The sequence below is a fragment of the Hemicordylus capensis genome, chromosome 5, assembly GCF_027244095.1.
Source record: "Hemicordylus capensis ecotype Gifberg chromosome 5, rHemCap1.1.pri, whole genome shotgun sequence".
Taxonomy (NCBI): Eukaryota; Metazoa; Chordata; class Lepidosauria; order Squamata; family Cordylidae; genus Hemicordylus; species Hemicordylus capensis.
Genome location: NC_069661.1, coordinates 180,687,455 through 180,707,064, shown reverse-complemented (window position 1 = coordinate 180,707,064; position 19,610 = coordinate 180,687,455). Strand labels below are relative to the sequence as shown.

The following is a 19,610-nucleotide window of genomic DNA, read 5'->3' as shown; positions in this document are numbered from 1 at the left end:
GAATGATGGGAGGTGACTAAGAGGGAAGCTTGTAGCGGAAAACAAGACCCCTGCTGCTGACAAACTCCGAGTCCTAATGACTTAGACTGGAAAATAGCCAGTCATTGGTGCTAAGGTTGCTGATACCTGAAAGAAAGGTCCTTCTCACATACTCAGAATACTTTTTTAAAAATTATCATCAGTCAATATTCATAAAGAAAATCAATATAAAGAGAGGTCCTCATGGGCTAGAATGTATACGATTGTAAAGTGAAGTTTAAAATCTCAAAGTAAAAAAATACAAATGAGAAAATTATATATGATCAACCACATTACTTCCCCCTCACACAAAAAACCAACAAAAAACCACACGTATCAATAGAAATCTCCCCCACCACATATTTTTCTATTCTGTTAGTGTGTCCAGGGGAAAATTGCATTTCTGGGAAGGAGCTCTGTCCCACATGACAGATTTCTAAAAGAGAGATTGCAGTATATTTCAGCGTTGTGTAGTGGCTAGAGTGCTGGACTTGGACCGGGGAGACCCGAGTTCAAATCCCCATTCAGCCATGATCTTAGCTGGGTGACTCCGGGCCAGTCACTTCACTCTCAGCCTAACCTACTTCACAGGGTTGTTGTGAGGAGAAATTTAAGTATGTAGTACACCGCTCTGGGTTCCTTGGAGGAAGAGCGGAATATAAATGTAAATAATAATAATAATAAATAACTAATGCTCCCATCCTAAACATATGTGGAATTGAAACCAAGGGGAACTGCTCTTTATACACATTGATTATACAAAAAGTGACTTCCTTTCCAGCAATGGGGGAGGGTGATAGGGCATGTGTTACTTTGGGAGAAGGGGCTGTGCCCCCTTGCCCACCTTGCCTCTGCCTATCACAGGGGAACTGTATGCCTGAAGTATCCCAAAGAGCTTTAAATGCATCAAGTTAATGGATGTTACTAGTGTGCCTAGTTCAACTAAAAAGTGAACTCTTTCATGAATAATTCTCGGCCAGTTCAGATGAACAACACCCACAGCAGCCCCTGCATGCAATAATGTTGCAACCGTGAAGAGAATGTGCCCACATAGCCACGTCACTTATTGATAGGCTGATGCAATCTCAGCACACACACCCTTGTATGTGAGGGGTGATCTTCTGAACTACCTCTCCGCATACGCTACAAAACCCTGTTCAAACAATCAAACATGCAATTAAAGGATGTGCCGAGATCGCATCAGCATGTTCTTGAGTGATGTTGGGGCAAGCACATACTTGCCACAGCCCCAGGGGTATCATGTGTAGGGCCTGCTGCAATCTGTTGTTCATCCGAACCAGCCCTCTAATGATGTTATCTTTCGGGCCATGGATGGGCATTAGATGCACCTACCTCCATGACAGGAATGGCCATGGATGGGATGCTGTGTGTGTGAATGCTGGTGCTATCACAGTCTGCTTTTGGTCATGCTTCCCTTGAGAATGAAACTCACAATAGTACAATAGATCAAAGCTAGCATGTGCTTCTACCTTGAAACTGGACTTTTAAAATAACAACGTACTGCAGTTCTCAAAAGCAGCCAGATTAATGTGCACTCAGCATCTAAAGGCAATCTTCTCATTACTCCCTTTCTCGCACTGATAACAGTCATAAGCTAATGCTGGGTGGGAACCAACACTTTGCACTTTGGGGGAGTGCAAAGCATTTATTTAAAGCAGGCCTGCTCAAATTAGCCCTCCTCCCAGCTGTTTTTGGACTACAGCTCCCATAATCCCCAGCCACAATGGGCAATAGCCAGGGATTATGGGAATTGGAGGCCAACATTTTCAGGAGGGCCATAGTTGAGTAGCCCCGATTTAAAGTGAGGAGTTTGGAAGAAGCTTACTTTGTCAGTAATGTCTGTGGCTTAGAGCACCTGCTGTGAGGTGTTTCATCCCAACTGAATTAGTGCCTTGCTCCATTAAAGTCATGCTAGTTCACTCTGGAATCCATTTGGCTTGTTTCTTAGGGGATGTGAGGTTATCCTTGCCTAACCCTAAAAGGTCTGTCCTGTCCTGCTTGTGATGGTTGGCGGCAGCGCCAATCACCTTTTAAAGCCCAGAGAACTGCCCTCCAGGTGGGATTCCTAAGGAAGGGGCTTTAGAACTGGCTTTCAGTAAGCTCAGAGTGGGAGATACAGACAGACAGGGCTAGAGAAAGGCTCTCTATAGAGATAGGGTCTGTTCTGGGACTGGTGGCGTTCCAGGGAGGGACTAGATAGGACAGGATCTGTGTCTATAGGTGATAAGCAATCTAGCTGTGGCCAACTCAGTCATATTGTTTATCCACCTGGCCTTGTACACTGTGTAGAAGATCTGCCAGTGGTTGATATCTGTATGTCACAAATCTTGCATCATACAATATATACACTGTAGCCGGCACTGTACAGAGGCAGCTGGGAGATGCCCCGCCAGTGCGTGGTCATAGCTAAATGCCAGGATGGCAGCTAGTGGAGGAGAAGCAGGTGTGGACCTTCTATCAGCTTCGGCTGATACTCTAGCTGAGTCCATTTCTTGAGATAAATGACCTCAGAACAGAGGTACATATGCTGGTAACCTCCAGAGTGGATTACTGTAATGCGCTCTATGTGGGGCTGCCTTTGTATGTAGTCTGGAAACTAAAGCTGGCTCAGAACGTGGCAGCCAGGTTGGTCTCCAGGTCATCTCGGAGAGACCATGTTACTCCCATATTGAAAGAGCTACACTGGCTGATGATAGGTTTCTGGGCAAAATACAAGGTGCTGGTTGTAACCTATAAAGCCCTAAATGGCTTGGGCCCTGGGTATTTAAGAGAACGTCTTCTTGGTCATGAACCCCACCACCTATTGAGATCATCAGGAGAGACCTGTCTGCAGTTATCACTGGCTCGTCTGGTGGCTACTCAGGGATGGGCCTTCTTAGCTGCTGCCCCGGAGCTTTGGAACACGCTCCCTGCTGAAATAGGACCCTCCCCATCTCTGACAATATTTTTAAAAGTCTTTAAAGACATATTTATTCACCCCAGCTTTTAATTAAATACCATTTTGACATTGTTTTAAAATATTCTTTTAAGGTTTTAAATTGTTTTAATGTTTAACTTTTTGTTATTTATTTTAACCAATGTTTTAATTTCTCTGTTGTCATTTATTTGTTTTAATTAATGTTTTGACTTTTCTGTTGTTGTTTTTTTGTAAACTCCCCAGAGATCTATGTTTTGGGCAACATAAAAATATGTTAAATAAATAAATAAATAAATAAATAAATAAATAAATAAATAAATAAATTCCTATTTCCTTTAATTTTTTTGTGTGTCTGATTATTTTTTATTTGATGGCATTTCATTGCACAACATTCATTTACTAATTACTAGCTAATGCTTTAAAAAAGAATCTTTATGTTCAGTTAAGCCAATTGAGATCCATAGAATTTAGGCTGGAATGGACTTGAAGGTATTGGCCTCTCAGCTCGGCTTCTGTATTAGTGTAGTCTTAGCAGCTAAAAATCCATCTAAACCAAGAGGCTCTGAATGAGTTTGAAGAGCATCAATTTACTTGTGGGTGCACTTCTTGTGTCTTAAGAGGTAGCTTTTTGTCACATTAAAGCCATTAGAAAGAGCAGAAAACAGGTTCCAAAGAGATCCCAAGAGGGGAAAAATAAAAAGATGAGTGGGAAGAAATTGAGGCTGAGCGCCATCCGCCGAGAAGCTGTTTGGATGCCAAGAAGTCTCATGAAGTGAAGCCAACTGTGGAGGATGTCTGCAGGAATCTGATAAGATCCCCTTCATTCATTGCCCCCTTCACTGTGTATTATTGAGGAAACAGAGAGCGACGAGCAGGGTCTCTAGGCATTTTTAAAAGCTGCATGAAAAGAAACCTCTTTTGTAAACAGACCTATGCAAACCTACAAACAGACAAAGGTTATCAAAAGATGAAGGAAGTGAACAGTACAATAATCTTTGCCCTCGCAATTCCAGGAATTTTTAATTTTTTTAAAAAAACCACACCTTCAAATAGGTCAATGGTATCTGTTCTTCCAGTTTGGAAGCTGTCAAGTCATTAAAGTCATCATCAAAGTGGAAATCAAAAGTTGTCAGCTTAACTAGATTGGTTACATTTAAACCGTTCACATCTCTAGTAAGTTTTTCTCTCAGTGTATTTGTGTGCACAGTCTAGATCATCAAAGATTATCATCTATCTAGATTATCATCAGGATTATTTTTGTAGAACAGGACCTGTCCACATGAATGAATTCTACAGTGTTTCAGGCCAAATTCTCACTGCGTTGGTACACCTGTACTGCCTCCAGTTGCTGGTGGAGACTGACATGACTTCTCCACACAAAGAATTCCCTGCACAGAGAAAATTAGATATCGGGAGGGCAGCCTTATTCCTGTCATATCAGTTTTCTATGTGCAAGATAGAAATTGTATGCAGAAACATTCAATTGTATGAGTTTCCACCTGCAATCTGAAGTGGTATAGCCAGACACAGATTTACCACCAGATGGAGAACATACTCTTCAACAAGTCACTTGTAGGTCTCTAAATTTATTCATCTGAACACTAAACCACAAATAAGCAGCCGTAAAACAGAGAAGCCTGGTAGTAGGTCTATAAGCGCCCTTCTTTCACTTTTGGCTGTAGTTTTGCTCACAAAGATTAGTTAAATAAGTCTCTCCCTCCCCCCCAAAAAACACAGGCCAATTAATAACAAAACTCTGTCTTTTGTGGTGGATCAAACCTATTATGGAAGAAATGGCTTGTAAGAATAAACGTGAATTTATGAGCCATAGTTAAGACATTAAAGCATCCATAATGTGTTGCTACTATCCAAAGAAATGTGTGACCAGACCTGAATACGAGTTGTCTTTTCTTTTGGGAACAGCCGTCTTGCCTACTCAACATAGGAAACTGCCCTATACTGAGTCAGACCATTGGTCTATCTAGCTCAGTATTGTCTTCACAGACTGACAGCGGCTTCTCCAAGGTTGCAGGCAGGAATCTCTCTCAGCCCTATCTTGGAGAAGTCAGGGAGGGAACTTGAAACCTTCTGCTCTTCCCAGAGCGGCTTCATCCCCTGAGGGGAAGATCTTTCAGTGCTCACACATCAAGTCTCCCATTCAGATTCAACCAGGGCAGACGCTGCTTCGCTATGGGAACAAGTCATGCTTGCTACCACAAGACCAGCTCTCCTCTCCTCTCCCGTATCCCAATATGCTTTTGATATGTATAGGGCACTGTGTACATATCTGTGCATGTGTGTGAAAGGGTTGATGCTGTTCTGAAAAAGGTGGGGGGGGTTGTGCATGTATGTTGCCTTGTGTCCACATAAATGGGCTCACTGGGTTGTGTTTTTTTGTCTAAATCAGGCCAGATGCTTGTGACCCACCAAGAGTAATGGAGCCTTCCAACTATGTTCTGCCAAGAGCTTGGTCCATTAAATTGCATGGCCGATTCCATGCAAAAATAGGCCTATCTAGTCCAGCATCCTGATTCACACAGTGGCCCACCACATGCCTCTGAGAACCCACAGGTGTGGTGAGGGCATGCCCTCTCTCCTGCTGATGATCCCCTGTAACTGGTATTTAGAGGCATTTGGCCTCTTTAACCACCAAATGACCTCTGGTTCTAGTGTTGTGAGAGGAGAGGGAGAGAAATCTCTGTTCACTCCCTCCACTTCATGCATAATTTTATACACCTTGATCATGTTCCTCTATAGTTGCCTCTTTTCCAAACTGAAAAGCCCTAGATGCTGTAGCCTTGCCTCATAAGGAAGGTGCTCCAGGCCCTTGATAATCTTGGTTGCCTTCTTCTGCACCTTTTCCAGTTTTACAATATCCTTCTTAGGATACGGTGATATCTATCAAGCCCTTGAAGCTGCCATACATGCCGGATGGGATGTTTTCATGTTTGAATTGTATTAGTCTGGCCCAGTGATATGGGGAAAGAACATTTCCCAAAAGGGAACCTCCGCCCAACACACACTGCTTTATTTTTCCAAAGCAAGTTTTCCAGTCCTGAAAATACTGGTGACACGATGCACAATGCACAGAACTATGGAGCTGTAACACTGCACACGGGGATTGCTGCAGACTTGACTTCTAAGGCTGCCCCCATTGCTGTCACAAATGAGGAGAAGTCTCTTCAATCGCTGCTTTTGAACCGTGTTGGGGATGTCCTAGAAGTCCACAGCAACCCTGGGTCACAGCTGTGTGGCGCTGTAACACCATGCGTTACATCAGCCGCTATTTTTCATATTAAAAAATAGTGGTTAACATGATGTGTAGTGTTATGGCTCCATAAAGCTGCACCCTGGGGTGGCTGTGGAATTCTAAGGCTGCCCTGAAATTGTTTAGAAGCAGTGGTTGTGGAAGCAGTGCTTTTGCAGGTTTCCCTGTTGGTGACAATGTGGAAATTGTGGAAACACTGCTACCACAACAGCTGCTTCTGAATAGCATTGGGGCTGTTGGAAGTGAAGGACTTTGCGCTGTCTCTTGTCTCAATGACAGTGGAGGACAGACTAGTGAGTCAGAGGGCTAGAGAGGTCAATACATTGGTCATCCCTTCTCTACTGCTCTGACACTATCCCTTTGGAATGTAGATTGCTACTCTTACGGACTAACTTCCTTCCTTCCTGCTTTGCACTTCCTCCTCTCTCCTTTCTCTTCCTGTTCCTTCTGCCTTGCAACATGCAAGCTCCTCTCCCCTGCACCATGTGTGCAGAGATGCAGAATCCATCTGCATCCAGCTAGATGGATAGATTAGAGATCCTAACTCCTCATTTTCCTATCTAGAATGGAGTTCTCTAATAAATACAATTTATATTGATTTGAAACTGTGAACTGGCTCCAAGTTACTTTACTCTTAGCATACACACATGCCTAACTAAATTCTGCTGTGTTGTGCCTCTGTGCACTCTGCTACAATGAAAAAGGGTTTCTCCTACCAGAGAAAGGGGCTACCCATGTCTATAGCATCCCAAGATGCAGCATTATGGAGTTGTAATACTGCATATCATCTTAGCCACTGTTTGTGAAACTATGGGGGCTGGAGGCTGTGATGGGTTGGATGCGGGCTAACAAACTGAAACTGAATCCGGATAAGACGGAGGTACTGTTGGTCAGTAGGAGAGCCAATCGGGATGAGGAGATTTTACTGGTTCTGGATGGGGTTGCACTCCCCTTGAAGGAGCAAGTACACAGCTTGGGGGTACTACTGGACACAGCTCTGCTTTTGAAAGCTCAGGTGGAAGCAGTGGCCAGGGGTGCCTTTGCACGGCTTCGGCTAGTGCGCCAGCTGCGTCCCTTTCTCGAGAAGGCAGATCTGGCCACAGTTACCCATGCCTTAGTCACGTCAACGGCTGGATTACTGTAACGCGCTCTACATGGGGCTGCCCTTGAAGAATATCCGGAAACTGCAGCTAGTGCAAAACACGGCAGCTAGGGATTTGTCCAGAGCTGCCCGGTGGGAACACATCACACCCATCCTGAAAGAGCTGCACTGGCTGCCAGTTCGTTTCCGGGTCCAATTCAAGGTGCTGGTTTTGATCTTTAAAGCCCTTAACAGTTTGGGCCCGGGGTATCTGAGGGACCGCCTGCTACCAAGGGTTGCTGCCCACTTGACAAGGTCATCTGAGGGGGCTCTGCTCCAGGTGCCTACAATGAAGGAAGCTCGTCTGACATGCACTCGGGACAGGGCCTTCTCTGTTGTTGCCCCCAGACTTTGGAATGCTCTCCCAGTGGCCTTTTGCTCCTCAGACTCCATAACAGTTTTTAGAAAGCTTCTTAAATCTTGGCTTTTTACCCAGGCTTTTACATGACCATGTCTATGCTGCTTCTATGTGTTTTTATTCTTGTGTCTATGTGTTTTTATGCTTGTATTTTATCGTTTTTAAATTAGATGTGTTTTATAAGTTTAGCTTAATATTTTAATTGTCATTTTTATTGTATGTTTTTAACTTTTGCAAACTGCCTTGGGGTTGTTTTCAATGAAAGGCGGTATAGAAATTCAACAATCAATCAATCAATATGTAACATAATGAATAGCTACCAATCTGAGGCCCAGGCCCACAACCCTGCCTTTTGATAATTAAACTCAATTATACCTGCCCAAGCAGAAGCGACCGGTGAGGGCAGCAGTGGGACAGTGGCAAGAAGAAGAAGAAGGATTATTACAAGGAGTAATAATCAAGTGCTTACCAGCATGTAAGCAGCTACTCTGCCCGCAATCCCACACAGGGTGGCGGTGCTCCGCCCGGCATCCGGTAGGGCTGCGGTGTAGCCCTGGTCCCTGTGTGTGCACGGCAGCTCCACACAGGCACAGAGGCTAGGACCATGCTGTGGTCTCACCCTGGGTGGAGCACGCCGCCCCGCACAGGATTGCAGGTGGAGGGCGGCAGCTTGGAGGTGCTATTTACATCCTGATAAGCACCAGCCTATTGCTCCTTAAAGGTGCTTCTCGCTGCCCCCCCAACGCAGCGCTACCCTCACCGGCCGGTTCTGCGCCCAAGAATAACAATGTATGTAGTTTAAAGTCTCTAATATTCTAATGCGGCACCTATTAAGGTGGAAGCAGCACAGAGCAAGGTGAGGCTAGGAGCTCTCTCCCATGCTCTGTGCAGGAGCCTTCACGGCTGCACTTCCTGAAGAGGTCATGAAGGAGGGAGGTGGCTCCTGAGATTCAGGGCTCTGAGGAATTCACTGGGGGGGGGGGTGCTCCATGGGCCAACTCCTAATGATTAGGGATGTGCATTTCGTTCCGGATACAAAACGTTTTGTGCACAAAACAGGCCGTTTCGGCTGGTTTGTAGCCAAAACAAAACACCCAATGCTTAAAACAGAAAATTTTGTAGCCAAAACAAAACGTCCCTGTTTCGGATACAAAACGTTTTGTTGTTTCGGCTGTTTTGGAACTCCATTTTGCAATCACAAAAAATCTTTCTCCTTCAGTCTCCATTTTGAGTTTTGACATCTGTTTGAATTTCCCGCCCTTCCAGCCTGCAGATTGGCCAGCAGGGGAGCATGGGGTCTGGGGTTGGGGAGCGCAGCGCGGGGTCTGGGGTGGCAGCAGGGGAGCATGTGCTTTGGGGTTGCAGCAATTGAATTTAAAAAGTTACGTGTGGTGTTTGTTGTTAGTTGTTGTTTCACACTCTTGTGTGTGGATAAATTGCATTTCGGGGGGGGGGGGGGTTGTGAATGTGCGTGACCAAAACTTGTTCTTTGCAAAACTCTGCAGGTGTTGTAGATGTGTGATGTCGATGTTATTTTGGAGGGGGAAGAGTGGGTTGGGTGGTAGTGTCCCAGTGGGTGCCTGCTACCACCTAGGTTCAGAGTGATTGGGAAAAGGGCTCAATATTATTTGATTTTTGAAGTGAAGTTTACTCTTTTCCCCCATAGTGAAGAATGGAGGTTTCAGCAGCCCAGAACTGCACATGTGGGGCACATGGGTGGCCCAGAGAGAGTGGTGGCATCGTGAACATAGGGTGCCAACCACCCCCATGGCTTGATAACCCATGGTGTACTGGGTTCTGTTGTTTTGGAAGTGTTCTGAGTGTAGATTCTCTGGTTGCATATGAGATTTTCAATGAGAAACCATGAATCCACTCTCATTTGTTCCTGCTAATAGCAACAACAACAAAAATCTTAAAGACACATAAACTTTTAAAAAAAATCAAATCAACCCTTTGCCTATTTTTTTTTTAAATTGGGGTGGTAGCCTCCACCCATTCGGCACTACCACCCCACCCCACTCTTTTGATCCCATGACCCATTTTTCCAATCCAAATCGATTCGGATTTGGATTTGGATAAATTTGGATCCAAATTGAATCTGGGCTGATTCAGATGGGTCAGATTCGGACACAAATTGAATCACAAAAAATCGTTTCGTGCACTCCCCTACTAATGATGCCTCTGAATATAATATCAGGTAAATTGGGTAGTCTCAATTGGGTAATTGTCATTAATTGGGTCATTCAGGTGATTATCCCTATGGAGTGTGAATAAGAGTGCATTGATTTTTGAACCGAGTAATAAAATAATAGCAAAATACACATAATCCAAACCAAAAATCAACTTACAAATTAAATTGATTATGTTTGATTTGACTTGCACAGCCAAAGTTGCAATTCTTATTCCATTTTGGACTGCTAGTGAAAGCAACACTTAAAGAGTAGTTAGTTTTGGTTTCACTTCTAGCAAACTCACAGAGCTGTGTTGCCTTTCTTTTATTGAGCTGAGTAGGTTGAAGTGTTTGCATCAAACACAATTGTATAAAATACTACTGTGTATAACTTTTACAAGCATTCCAATGAAAACAATTTCCACATTAAAAGCTCTGCATTTGTTTGTCTAGAAAATTTAAACCATATTAAGTGTGCTTTATTGATTTTTTCCTAATAAATTATTTAAGTTCAAATACTTATAACTATTAGGAAAACCTCTGAGATATTATACAGTACATACAATTAACATGAGGTACTTTTTTTGTTTTCTTTACTAAGTATAAAAGTCATATTTCACATGCCAAATCAGATCAAAATCTATTTGGGTACCAGAAAGTGTTCTAGAAAATTTTACAATTCATAACCGCCCTTCCAAAATGGCTCAGGGCAGTTTACAAATTAAAACAAACCACTAAAACAATAAAGAGCTAAAACAAATTAAAAGCAATATAACAACAATTAACAATTTAAAAACATTTTAAACAATTAAACAATTACAGTGATCAAAACCCCCCAAATCAGGTTAGAATATTAAAACAGATTTAAAAACCCTGGAAAACCAGGCCAAACTAATATGTTTTAAGGGCTCTCCTGAACGCTAAGAGAGAATTCAAATTGCAGATTTCCGCAGGGAGCACATTCCACAGCCCCGGAGCAGCTATAGAGAAGGCCCGCCTCCGAGTCGCCACCAGACGAGCTGGTGGTAACTGGAGATGAACCTCCTCAGATGAACTTAATGTGCGGTGGGGATCACGCAGAAGAAGGCGCTCTCTAAGGTAACTCGGGCATAAGCCATTCAGGGCTTTAAAGGTAATAACCAGCACTTTGTATTTTGCCTGGAAACATATCGGCAGCCAGTGCAGTTGTTTCAAAATAGGCGTAATATGGTCTCTCCGGGTTACCCCAGAGACCAATCTGGCTGCCGCATTCTGAACTAATTGAAGTTTCCGAACTACGTACAAAGGCAGCCCCACGTAGAGCGCATTGCAATAGTCAAGCCGAAAGGTTACCAGCTGGTGCACCACTGTTTTGAGGTCATCCTCCTCAAGGAATGGGTGCAGCTGTCGAATCAGCCAAAGCTGATAGAAAGCACTCCTGGCCATGGCCTCCACCTGAGAGACCAGGGTGAGGCCTGGGTCCAGGAGTACTCCCAAGCTGCGCACCTGCTCCTTCTGGGGGAGTGTAACCCCATACAGCACTGGAAGATCTAACTCACTCCTCAGATTCTGAGCCCCCACAATGAGCACCTCCGTCTTGCTTAGATTCAGCTTCAATCTGTTATCCCTCATCCAGCCCATTACTGCCTGTAGGCAGGCATTTAGAGAATGAGTACCATTTCCTGAAGAAGGGAGTGAGAAGTAGATTTGGGTGTCATCAACATACTGATAACACCCAGCACCAAATCCCCTGATGACTTTACTCAGCGGTTTCATGTAGATATTGAAAAGCATTGGTGACAGAATGGAGCCCTGAGGGACTCCATATAACAGCTCCTGCTTTGAGGGGCGACTGTCACCAAGCTCCACCATCTGGGATCTACCCGAGAGATAGGAACGGAACCACTGCAGAGCAGTGCCCCCTATTCCCAACTCCCCCAGGCGACCCAGAAGGATACCATGGTCGATGGTATCGAACGCTGCAGAGAGATCTAAGAGGACCACAGAGACACACTCCTTCTGTCGATTCCCCGGTAAAGGTCATCCATCAGGCCGACCAAGGCTGTCTCAACCCCATAGCCCATTCTAAAGCCAGTTTGAAATGGGTCTAGATAATCAGTTTCCTCCAAAACCGTCTGGAGCTGGTTAGCCACCACTCTCTCAATTACCTTGCCCAGCCAGGGGGGATTCGAGATTGGCCTATAACTATCCATCGCTGAGGGATCCAGGGAAGGCTTCTTAAGAAGCGGTGTAACTATTGCCTCCTTCAAACAGGTAGGCACCCTACCCTTCCTTAGCGATGCATTTATGATATTAACTAGGCCATCTCATGAGCAGTTGGAGCAAAAGGTCTTCCAGATTCTGGGTGCCCCATGAGTGCTGGTGCTGCATGAGAACTTGAGTAACAGCAGTGCATCTCACATAGTACCTCTGCTTTGTTAAGATATTGGTCTTTGTAAATAAGTACTGTGGATCCTCTGCTGTATATTAAACATGCTTTTTACCTGTTAATTTGCAAACTCTGGGAAAATCTCAGGATTACTAGATATAGTGATTACTACTTTAAGGTACATAAGATGAGTGCATAAAAATCAAAGTATTAGCTTGATGTAAGGTCACAGAATTATTCGAATGGTGTGTCTGTTGCTTAATAACCATTGCCTTTGGGCCATGTAATCATGCAAGCAGCAAGGTTCAAGCCAGTCTTTCATTTTCTCCTTGTACCTTAATCAAATCACACACACACACACACACCACCCCACACACACTAATAAAAGGAAGGGGATCACAAAAGGCTTTTGACATTTTAGGGCTCAGCAAAGAAGAACGAGTGTTGGGAAAACAGCAATTTGTGTGCCTATCTTTCAAATGCACTCTTGAACAGCATGTCAATGGATTGAAGGACAATAAGCTACTAGATGGCAAACAAAACCAAGCCTGTGTTCTATAGGGATGTGCAAACTGGTTTGATGGTTCTAGGCTGGACCGAACACCCCCCCCTCCATTTTGGTTCAGCTTAGAATGGGCGGGGGGGTTTCCGCAAAAAATTTCAAGTTATTTTTAAAATATATATATATCTTAAAATTGCTCTTTGAGGCGGCGGGGGTGGGAGGGTTCTGTGGAGGTTCCCCCTCTCCCTGCCAGACTTCAAAATGACCCCCTCGGGCCTTTTTGGCCTGTTTTTTTGGTGGCCAAAAATGGGAGTTTGTAAAATGGCACGGTGGCCAAAATGGCAGCTGCTGCGCATGCACAAATGGCCTCTGTGAGGCCCTGGGCCATGCCAGGCCTTGCAGAGGCCATTTACGCATGTGCAGCAGCCATTTGGGCCACTGGGCCATTTTACGAAGGCCCATTTTTGGTCACCAGAAAATGGGCTGAAAAGGCCCGAGGGGGGCATTTTGAAGGCTGGCGGCGGGGGAGGAACCTCCGTGGACACACCCACCACCTTGAAGAGCAATTTTAAGGTTTTTAAAAAATAACGTAATACATTTCACGAACCCACCCTTCCCCAGGGGGGGTTGAAGGAGTGCCGGACCAAACTGGCCCAGTTGGGTTCGAGTCCAGTCCGGACTCAAACTGAACCGGGCCAGCCGGTTCCGTGAACACCCCTGGTGTTCTAATAAGGAGTTAGACAGTGAGCATTCACTAGAATTTACATTTTATATTTTCCCAAACTTGAACAAGTTTCCACTTACGAAACACTAATGAGAGCTATAATGCAAGGGATAAAAATTCAATGTGATCAAAATTTTCTCTTGATAAAATATAAAATATTAAATATTAAATACTTGGCCACTGTAGGCCAAGTGGATGGCATTGGTATTACCAGGAACCTGATGTATATGTGATTCCCCCCACCCCATCTCCGCAACAGCCAGAAATATTTATGATTCCAACAGCCTGATGTCCAGACTTTCTGTGCCAGCAAAGAAGTGCTTAGAATGGGGCATATCTCTCACAACACCAATGCATCATTTACAAACCCTGACATTACCTCAGCGAGGCAAGGACAGCATGGCATAATTTCAAACAAGCTCACTGCAGCAAATATGTGGGACTGGGGTCTCAAAGTACGAACAAAATGTAAAAAGGTACTTCAACAAGAATCAGCTCCAGCCATATGTTTATCAGTTGCTGAATGTTTATTAAACTTAGCTCTCAAGAGGGAAGTAATAAATGCATCGTTCAATTATGCATGCTAATTTTAGCATGCAGCCAATTTAAAAAGCAGGCAGATCAAAACAAAATTCACAAGCATCAGGAGATAACTAGAAAATAACAATTGTTACAGCAGTATCTGGGTCTACATATGAGGCAGACTAAGCATTTGGGAAGAGAAGGTTGCAGACGGCAAGCTTGAAAAATACAGCTGACCAACCTAAATATCAAGGTAAGAGAAAACATCAGAAAATAAATACAATTGCTCCTTGGTTTTGTTTCTGAATTTTCTTTCTTTTTATTAGTGGACACAGTGTTTAATTCTTCAAAGTAACAAAACACGCAAGTACAGTAACACACATTCTGTTATTCTATTTCATGCATTCACTCCTCTACAATCCGTTGCCAGAATCCATTTTCTCAGTGGCATGTCGCAAATCTCATTTTGATGTACGTTACTCAATATTTGCATCAACAATCACAAAGACCACAGATGATGGACTCGGTTATCCTCAAGAGCATTCCCAAGATTGATTCTTTGGCATTGCATAGGTTTCAGTTGATGGTCCAACTGTTTCGCCAACACTGCAGTTTAACCTTTTGCTCCTAAAAAAGTGAGGGGTAGGATTTTTAATCAAGTAGCAATTTATCTCTAATTATGAAAACATAATTAGGTATTATCATCTAATTGCAATTACTGGTGGAGAAAGTCATATATTCCTAAGCACTGACCCATGCTGCATTATCGCTCTAAAGCGATGGTGTTATGAATCTGGTTTTGTGTCTGGCAGATAGCCAGCAAAATTAAAAGGTAATCAACGTGCTTCTTTGAAGTCCAGCTGTCAAAGTCATTGATTCCACAGATCAGTCAATAAATCAAACTTTCGCTGCCATGCTTATGAAAAGCCATTCCACAGAAATATTGACATCATTCTTGTGCTGGCACTTCCATCCATCCAATGCATTTCTAAATCAAGGACAGACATCATACAATTTGTAGGATGCACCAGATTCTCCAAAGGTTCCTACCATAGTCTGCCAAAAATTAAAATAAAAGGTCTACTTGGTTGCCCTGCATGTTTATCTTCCAGGCTCCACAAAGGATGTGGGAGGAGAGTCTGAAGTGAGATTTAATGAACCAGGTTCAGCTTTGGACCACACATTGCCTGTCCTAGTTCTACATCACTCGATTTAAAAGAAAATGGCAAAAAATGGGAAAAGAACAGCTTCATACCTTTTCTAAATGTTTGAGTTAAAAAGACAATTTAATTTTTCAAGGCACCACCAATGTAGTATTTTATACCTGCAAGTAGTCATCTAGTACACTACTGCATTTTTAGAAGCGCTCTATAAAGGAATGTTTGATATAATACAATAGGCACAAGTCATTATAATACAAATAGAAAACAAAGTCATAGAGAAAAAGCATGTTGAGCACCGTTGTGGTATAGGTTGTATCTCTTTCTCATTCTAAAGATTATGTAAACTGTCACTTACAAAAAAAAGTAACAATGAAATCTCACAATAATTGCTTCTTACTGTCTTTCCAATAAAGTCATTATTAGGTTAAAGGGTTATTCATAGGTACAGAGGGCTCTCTTATTGGTTGCAGTGGACTTGGTTGTTCATTTAAGTGCATGTTTAGGTTTTCAGATGTTAGCAGGGAAGAGTTAAAGACAATCTCACTCAGGTCTGACTTGATGGATAGCAAATGTGGGTCTTCAGAGCTTAACGGCTCCTCTGCTAAAACCTGTGTGTTCTCTCGTGTCATTCCCATATCTGATGGAGATTTCCTTTTCATGCGTGTGTATGATTTGTCAAGGTTCTCCATGCCTTGATCCGTTTTCTGAAATCGTCCAAAGAACCAGATGAAAAACCCAAATAAAGCAAAAGCCATTAAACTTGGAATGAAGGCCAAACATTTGACATCTAGGCTTGCACCAATGTATCGGCTATGAAGAAACATGTCCCCTTCAGCATACGTCCTGTTGGTCAAAGGGTTAGTGTTGTTTGACCTCCATTCCCAAGACAGTTTGGTTCTGTTGAGGTCCTTTAAGCTTTCTGAGTCTTCCACGGTGTAGATCTTCTGCCCAGGACCAATATACTGACCATATTCATGTGGTTTATAAAACATTTGATTCTTCCACATGTTCAGATCCAAGATTAAAACAAGACATATGATTCCATAGTTAAACCATTTACCTGTAGAGGAAAGAAAAATAAGGAAAGTATCACTGGATAAATCCTGTTTACAAGTACAGCAAATGTAATAGTACAGGAAAAGGCGCTCTGAAAAGAAAAGAAAAGATCATTTTCAATTAATTTTCACAATGAAATTCTAATTAAATTCTTAGTACAGTCAGAACTATGACTGAATAAGTTTCACTGTTTCAGAACAATGTCAAGCTTTGTAATAAATCATTTGGGAATGCAAGGCCAGTAGCAGAACCAATTGAATTCATACAGCCATGTGTAGGTGACCTGTGGATTAAACCATTAGAAGATGCAGTGTAGATCAATAAGCCTAAAGAGCAGCCTTTTCAAGATTTTAAAAATAGTTACACAAAAACCCTTCCTGAAAAGTAAAGGTCACATCTGACAGAACATCTTACAAGTTACTGGTGACTGATTACTTGTTCATTCAGAATGGTGGTGCTGGCTGAGTCTTATGGAACTCAGATTAATACCACCAAGAGCTTGGAATATTGTGCATTCAAGCCACAGACCAGAAACTTGTGGTGATAGTTGCTGGGAGAATTTCAATGTGTTGTGCTATTGTTGCGTTGCAGTTCTTGTACTTGATCATTCTTCAATACAGTGTGGATATTTAAGCATCTTTATCTTATGAGCCCTAGAGGATATCCCTTCTCTCATCCTTCCGTATTTTGATTTCCACACTCAACATTCCATATAATAATCATCTGCTATTACATCCCACCACTAAATCTTCTCCAGTTTGTTCCATGATTTAATTTTATGATCTTTTCATAATGAGTGCTAGAATGAGGATTACTGAGAGGCGGGGAGGGCAGGTGGGTGGGGGGAAAGCTGCGCAAAACTTACCTTCCTCCCAGACGATTCTTCACCGTCGGGAGCATGGATTGCGGTCCCACATAATCCATACTCCTGCATGTAGCGCAGATCTCCAGAGGCTGGGACAATGCATCCCAGCCTCCATGTATTCCACAATGCACTGTGCGGTAAATGCGGTGCATTGGGGGATGGGAGCTCTAGGCACCCAACTCTATGTGAGCTTGGGCTGCAAGTAGCGTGAGCACACACACGATCCCGGTGCTGGGGTTAAGGGTGAACTCATGCCCTTAACCTCAGCTAAAGCCCAGTTTTAAAGTGGGGTTAGGCAGGTGGGTGGGATCACGTGGACTTCACACAAGTAGCCCAACCCAGGCTGGCCTTACAGTAGTCACAGCTTGATTGCAGACTGCCCTGATTAAATCCCTCTAGCTCCTGTTGTCTCCTATTAAATTATTGAGGCTATTCTCATGATCGCCCAAAAGCGGGCTAAGGGAGCCTAGCCCGCTTTGGGGCGATCGTGTGCTGCAACGGGAATCGTACAGCTCCAGGCAGCAAACTTCGCTATGTACCCCTCCCCTTAGACGAGGTTAACGGAGCGAGTGCTCTGTTAACTTCATCTTTTTGCTCGTTTGTTGCCGTGGCGTGCAGCAACATACAAGGAGAAGCAGCCTCAGGCTCAGGGGTCTCTCTAGGATGCCCCACGCAATTGTGCGGGGCATCCTGGAACTTCCTACTCCATGACGGAGCTGGCAGTCATGTGGGCGGCTGATCTGGCCACCCAGGGCTGCCGTTGGATCATCTGTGGGGAGAGCAGGCTAAGCCCGCTCTCCCAGTAGACCCATACGTAGCTCTTCTCACTGATTGTGAGAAGAGCTTCATTGTCCTTCAGTAGAGTAATCAGAAATCTTTCTGTAGGAAGCCAAAGATGTGGCTTCCTTATCTATCTTTCTATAGGAAACCAAAGATGTGGCTTCCTCATCTATGTACATCACCATAGTATTCTAAAATGTACTGCTCCCCCAAAGTGGTAACAGCACACTCTGCAGTACCTGATCTTCTGTTATGAAGGATTCTACCTTAACATAAATAGTTCACGTAATTATCCCATAGATCCTACAGTTCTCTGAGTCTATGAGCTGCTGTGGATGCCTGCGAGCCAAACAGAAAACTGGGAATTACTGGGACAGATAAACACACGAATCACCTTGCCTTAACCCATCTTTCCTGTCACTGGGTTAACACTAATTGATGCTACAGTGCTTGGCATCCACAGAAAGGAATGGGGCATGTCACACCTGGCCCACTAAGGTGAGAAATTCCCCCAGTCATACAGACCCTATGTGGTGATTAACTCACGGGATGACATTGTGGAGAGGGGAAAAAGGAAATGTTCTCTGCAGAAAACCTCTTTGGGGGCTGGGTACAGCCAACAGACTGTTCATTTCATATCCCTAAAGTGCAGCAAATGTCAAAATTAAGAATCAGTTTTCAATGTGTCTAAATTTCCAGAAGCTACTGGTAAATATGTAGGTCCCCAGTTCTCTCATCTCAGTTACCCCAATTACAAAGAGCACAAAATGCTTCTGTACTTCCAGAAAGCACTTTGCTGCTGTTGAGAGCTTTGCTAGCATGTTTGCAGACACACATACTGTGCACAGATGAACAAAACAGGAATCCCTCTGAGACTTCTGGAACAACTACTCTGCTTGGATTGCTTTGTTTTTACCTCTGACCTTTCTATTTTTGCCTGCAGGGTCCCGGAGGCATCTCTGTGTCTGGAGTGCTCGTACTGAATCCAGAAATGCATCCCCTGCCTTAGCTGGAGCCATCAACCTCCCTGTTCAGATGACAACCACTGGTTTGGTAGAGATACTATGTTGCTTAAATCATTTTGGCTTATTTTTCTCACTTTATTTCTAATTCTGGGGGCATTTCTAGCATATTGATCTTCATTCATCATATCTGCTTCAGCCTGGATGACTAGGGGACTGTATTATCAATATTTGCAAAGGTTTTAAAAGTGAACAAATTGCTTTGTAATTTATTGTATTCTTCTACAGGACTGGCATCCCAGGATGGCATCCCAGGGCAACTGCTGAGGGCCCCTCTCGGGAGGGGCCACTGCCAAGCAACAAGACCTCCTCTGTCCCCATAGGCTTTGTGCAGTGGTGGTGGAGTGACTGTTTGGGTCCCTATTAAAATACACTTTGGGGCTAGGCTAAAGCCTTTAATATTGACTTATTATTATTCAGCAATACTGGAGAAAATATTATAAGAAAAGTGTAAGAGCTGTTTGAGAGTGGAGCAGCCTTTCTTGCATAGAGGTGAGTATTCCTTCGCTGGAGGTTTTCAGGGCTGTAGCAGCTTCCCACTCTGATGATCAAGAGCCTGAAGACCTCCAAGGTCTCTTCCAACTCAAATGTTCTATGAGTTGTATTTACAGAAGTCGTTTGCAGAAGTCATTTACAGAAGCCTAATGCAATGACGAATATATTCAGTGAGCCTTGCTTACTCAGTGCACATGCAGTAGATGAGGCTATAAATGAT

At 43.6% G+C, this 19,610-nt stretch overlaps 1 protein-coding gene across 5 annotated transcripts in view; it reads right to left on the bottom strand.

The window, feature by feature from the left end:
- Positions 1-14,303: 14,303 nt before the first annotated feature.
- TMEM117 (transmembrane protein 117) overlaps positions 14,304-19,610 on the bottom strand; it is a 355,803-nt gene continuing 350,496 nt past the window's right edge. For 4 of the 5 annotated variants that reach the window (XM_053254798.1, XM_053254797.1, XM_053254796.1 and 1 more), the window contains one exon: positions 14,304-16,232. In XM_053254798.1, the coding sequence (XP_053110773.1) occupies positions 15,592-16,232 (641 nt within the window). In that variant the 3' untranslated portion in view covers positions 14,304-15,591. The remainder of the gene's footprint in view (positions 16,233-19,610) is intronic. The other variant, XM_053254800.1, reaches the window with a different exon arrangement.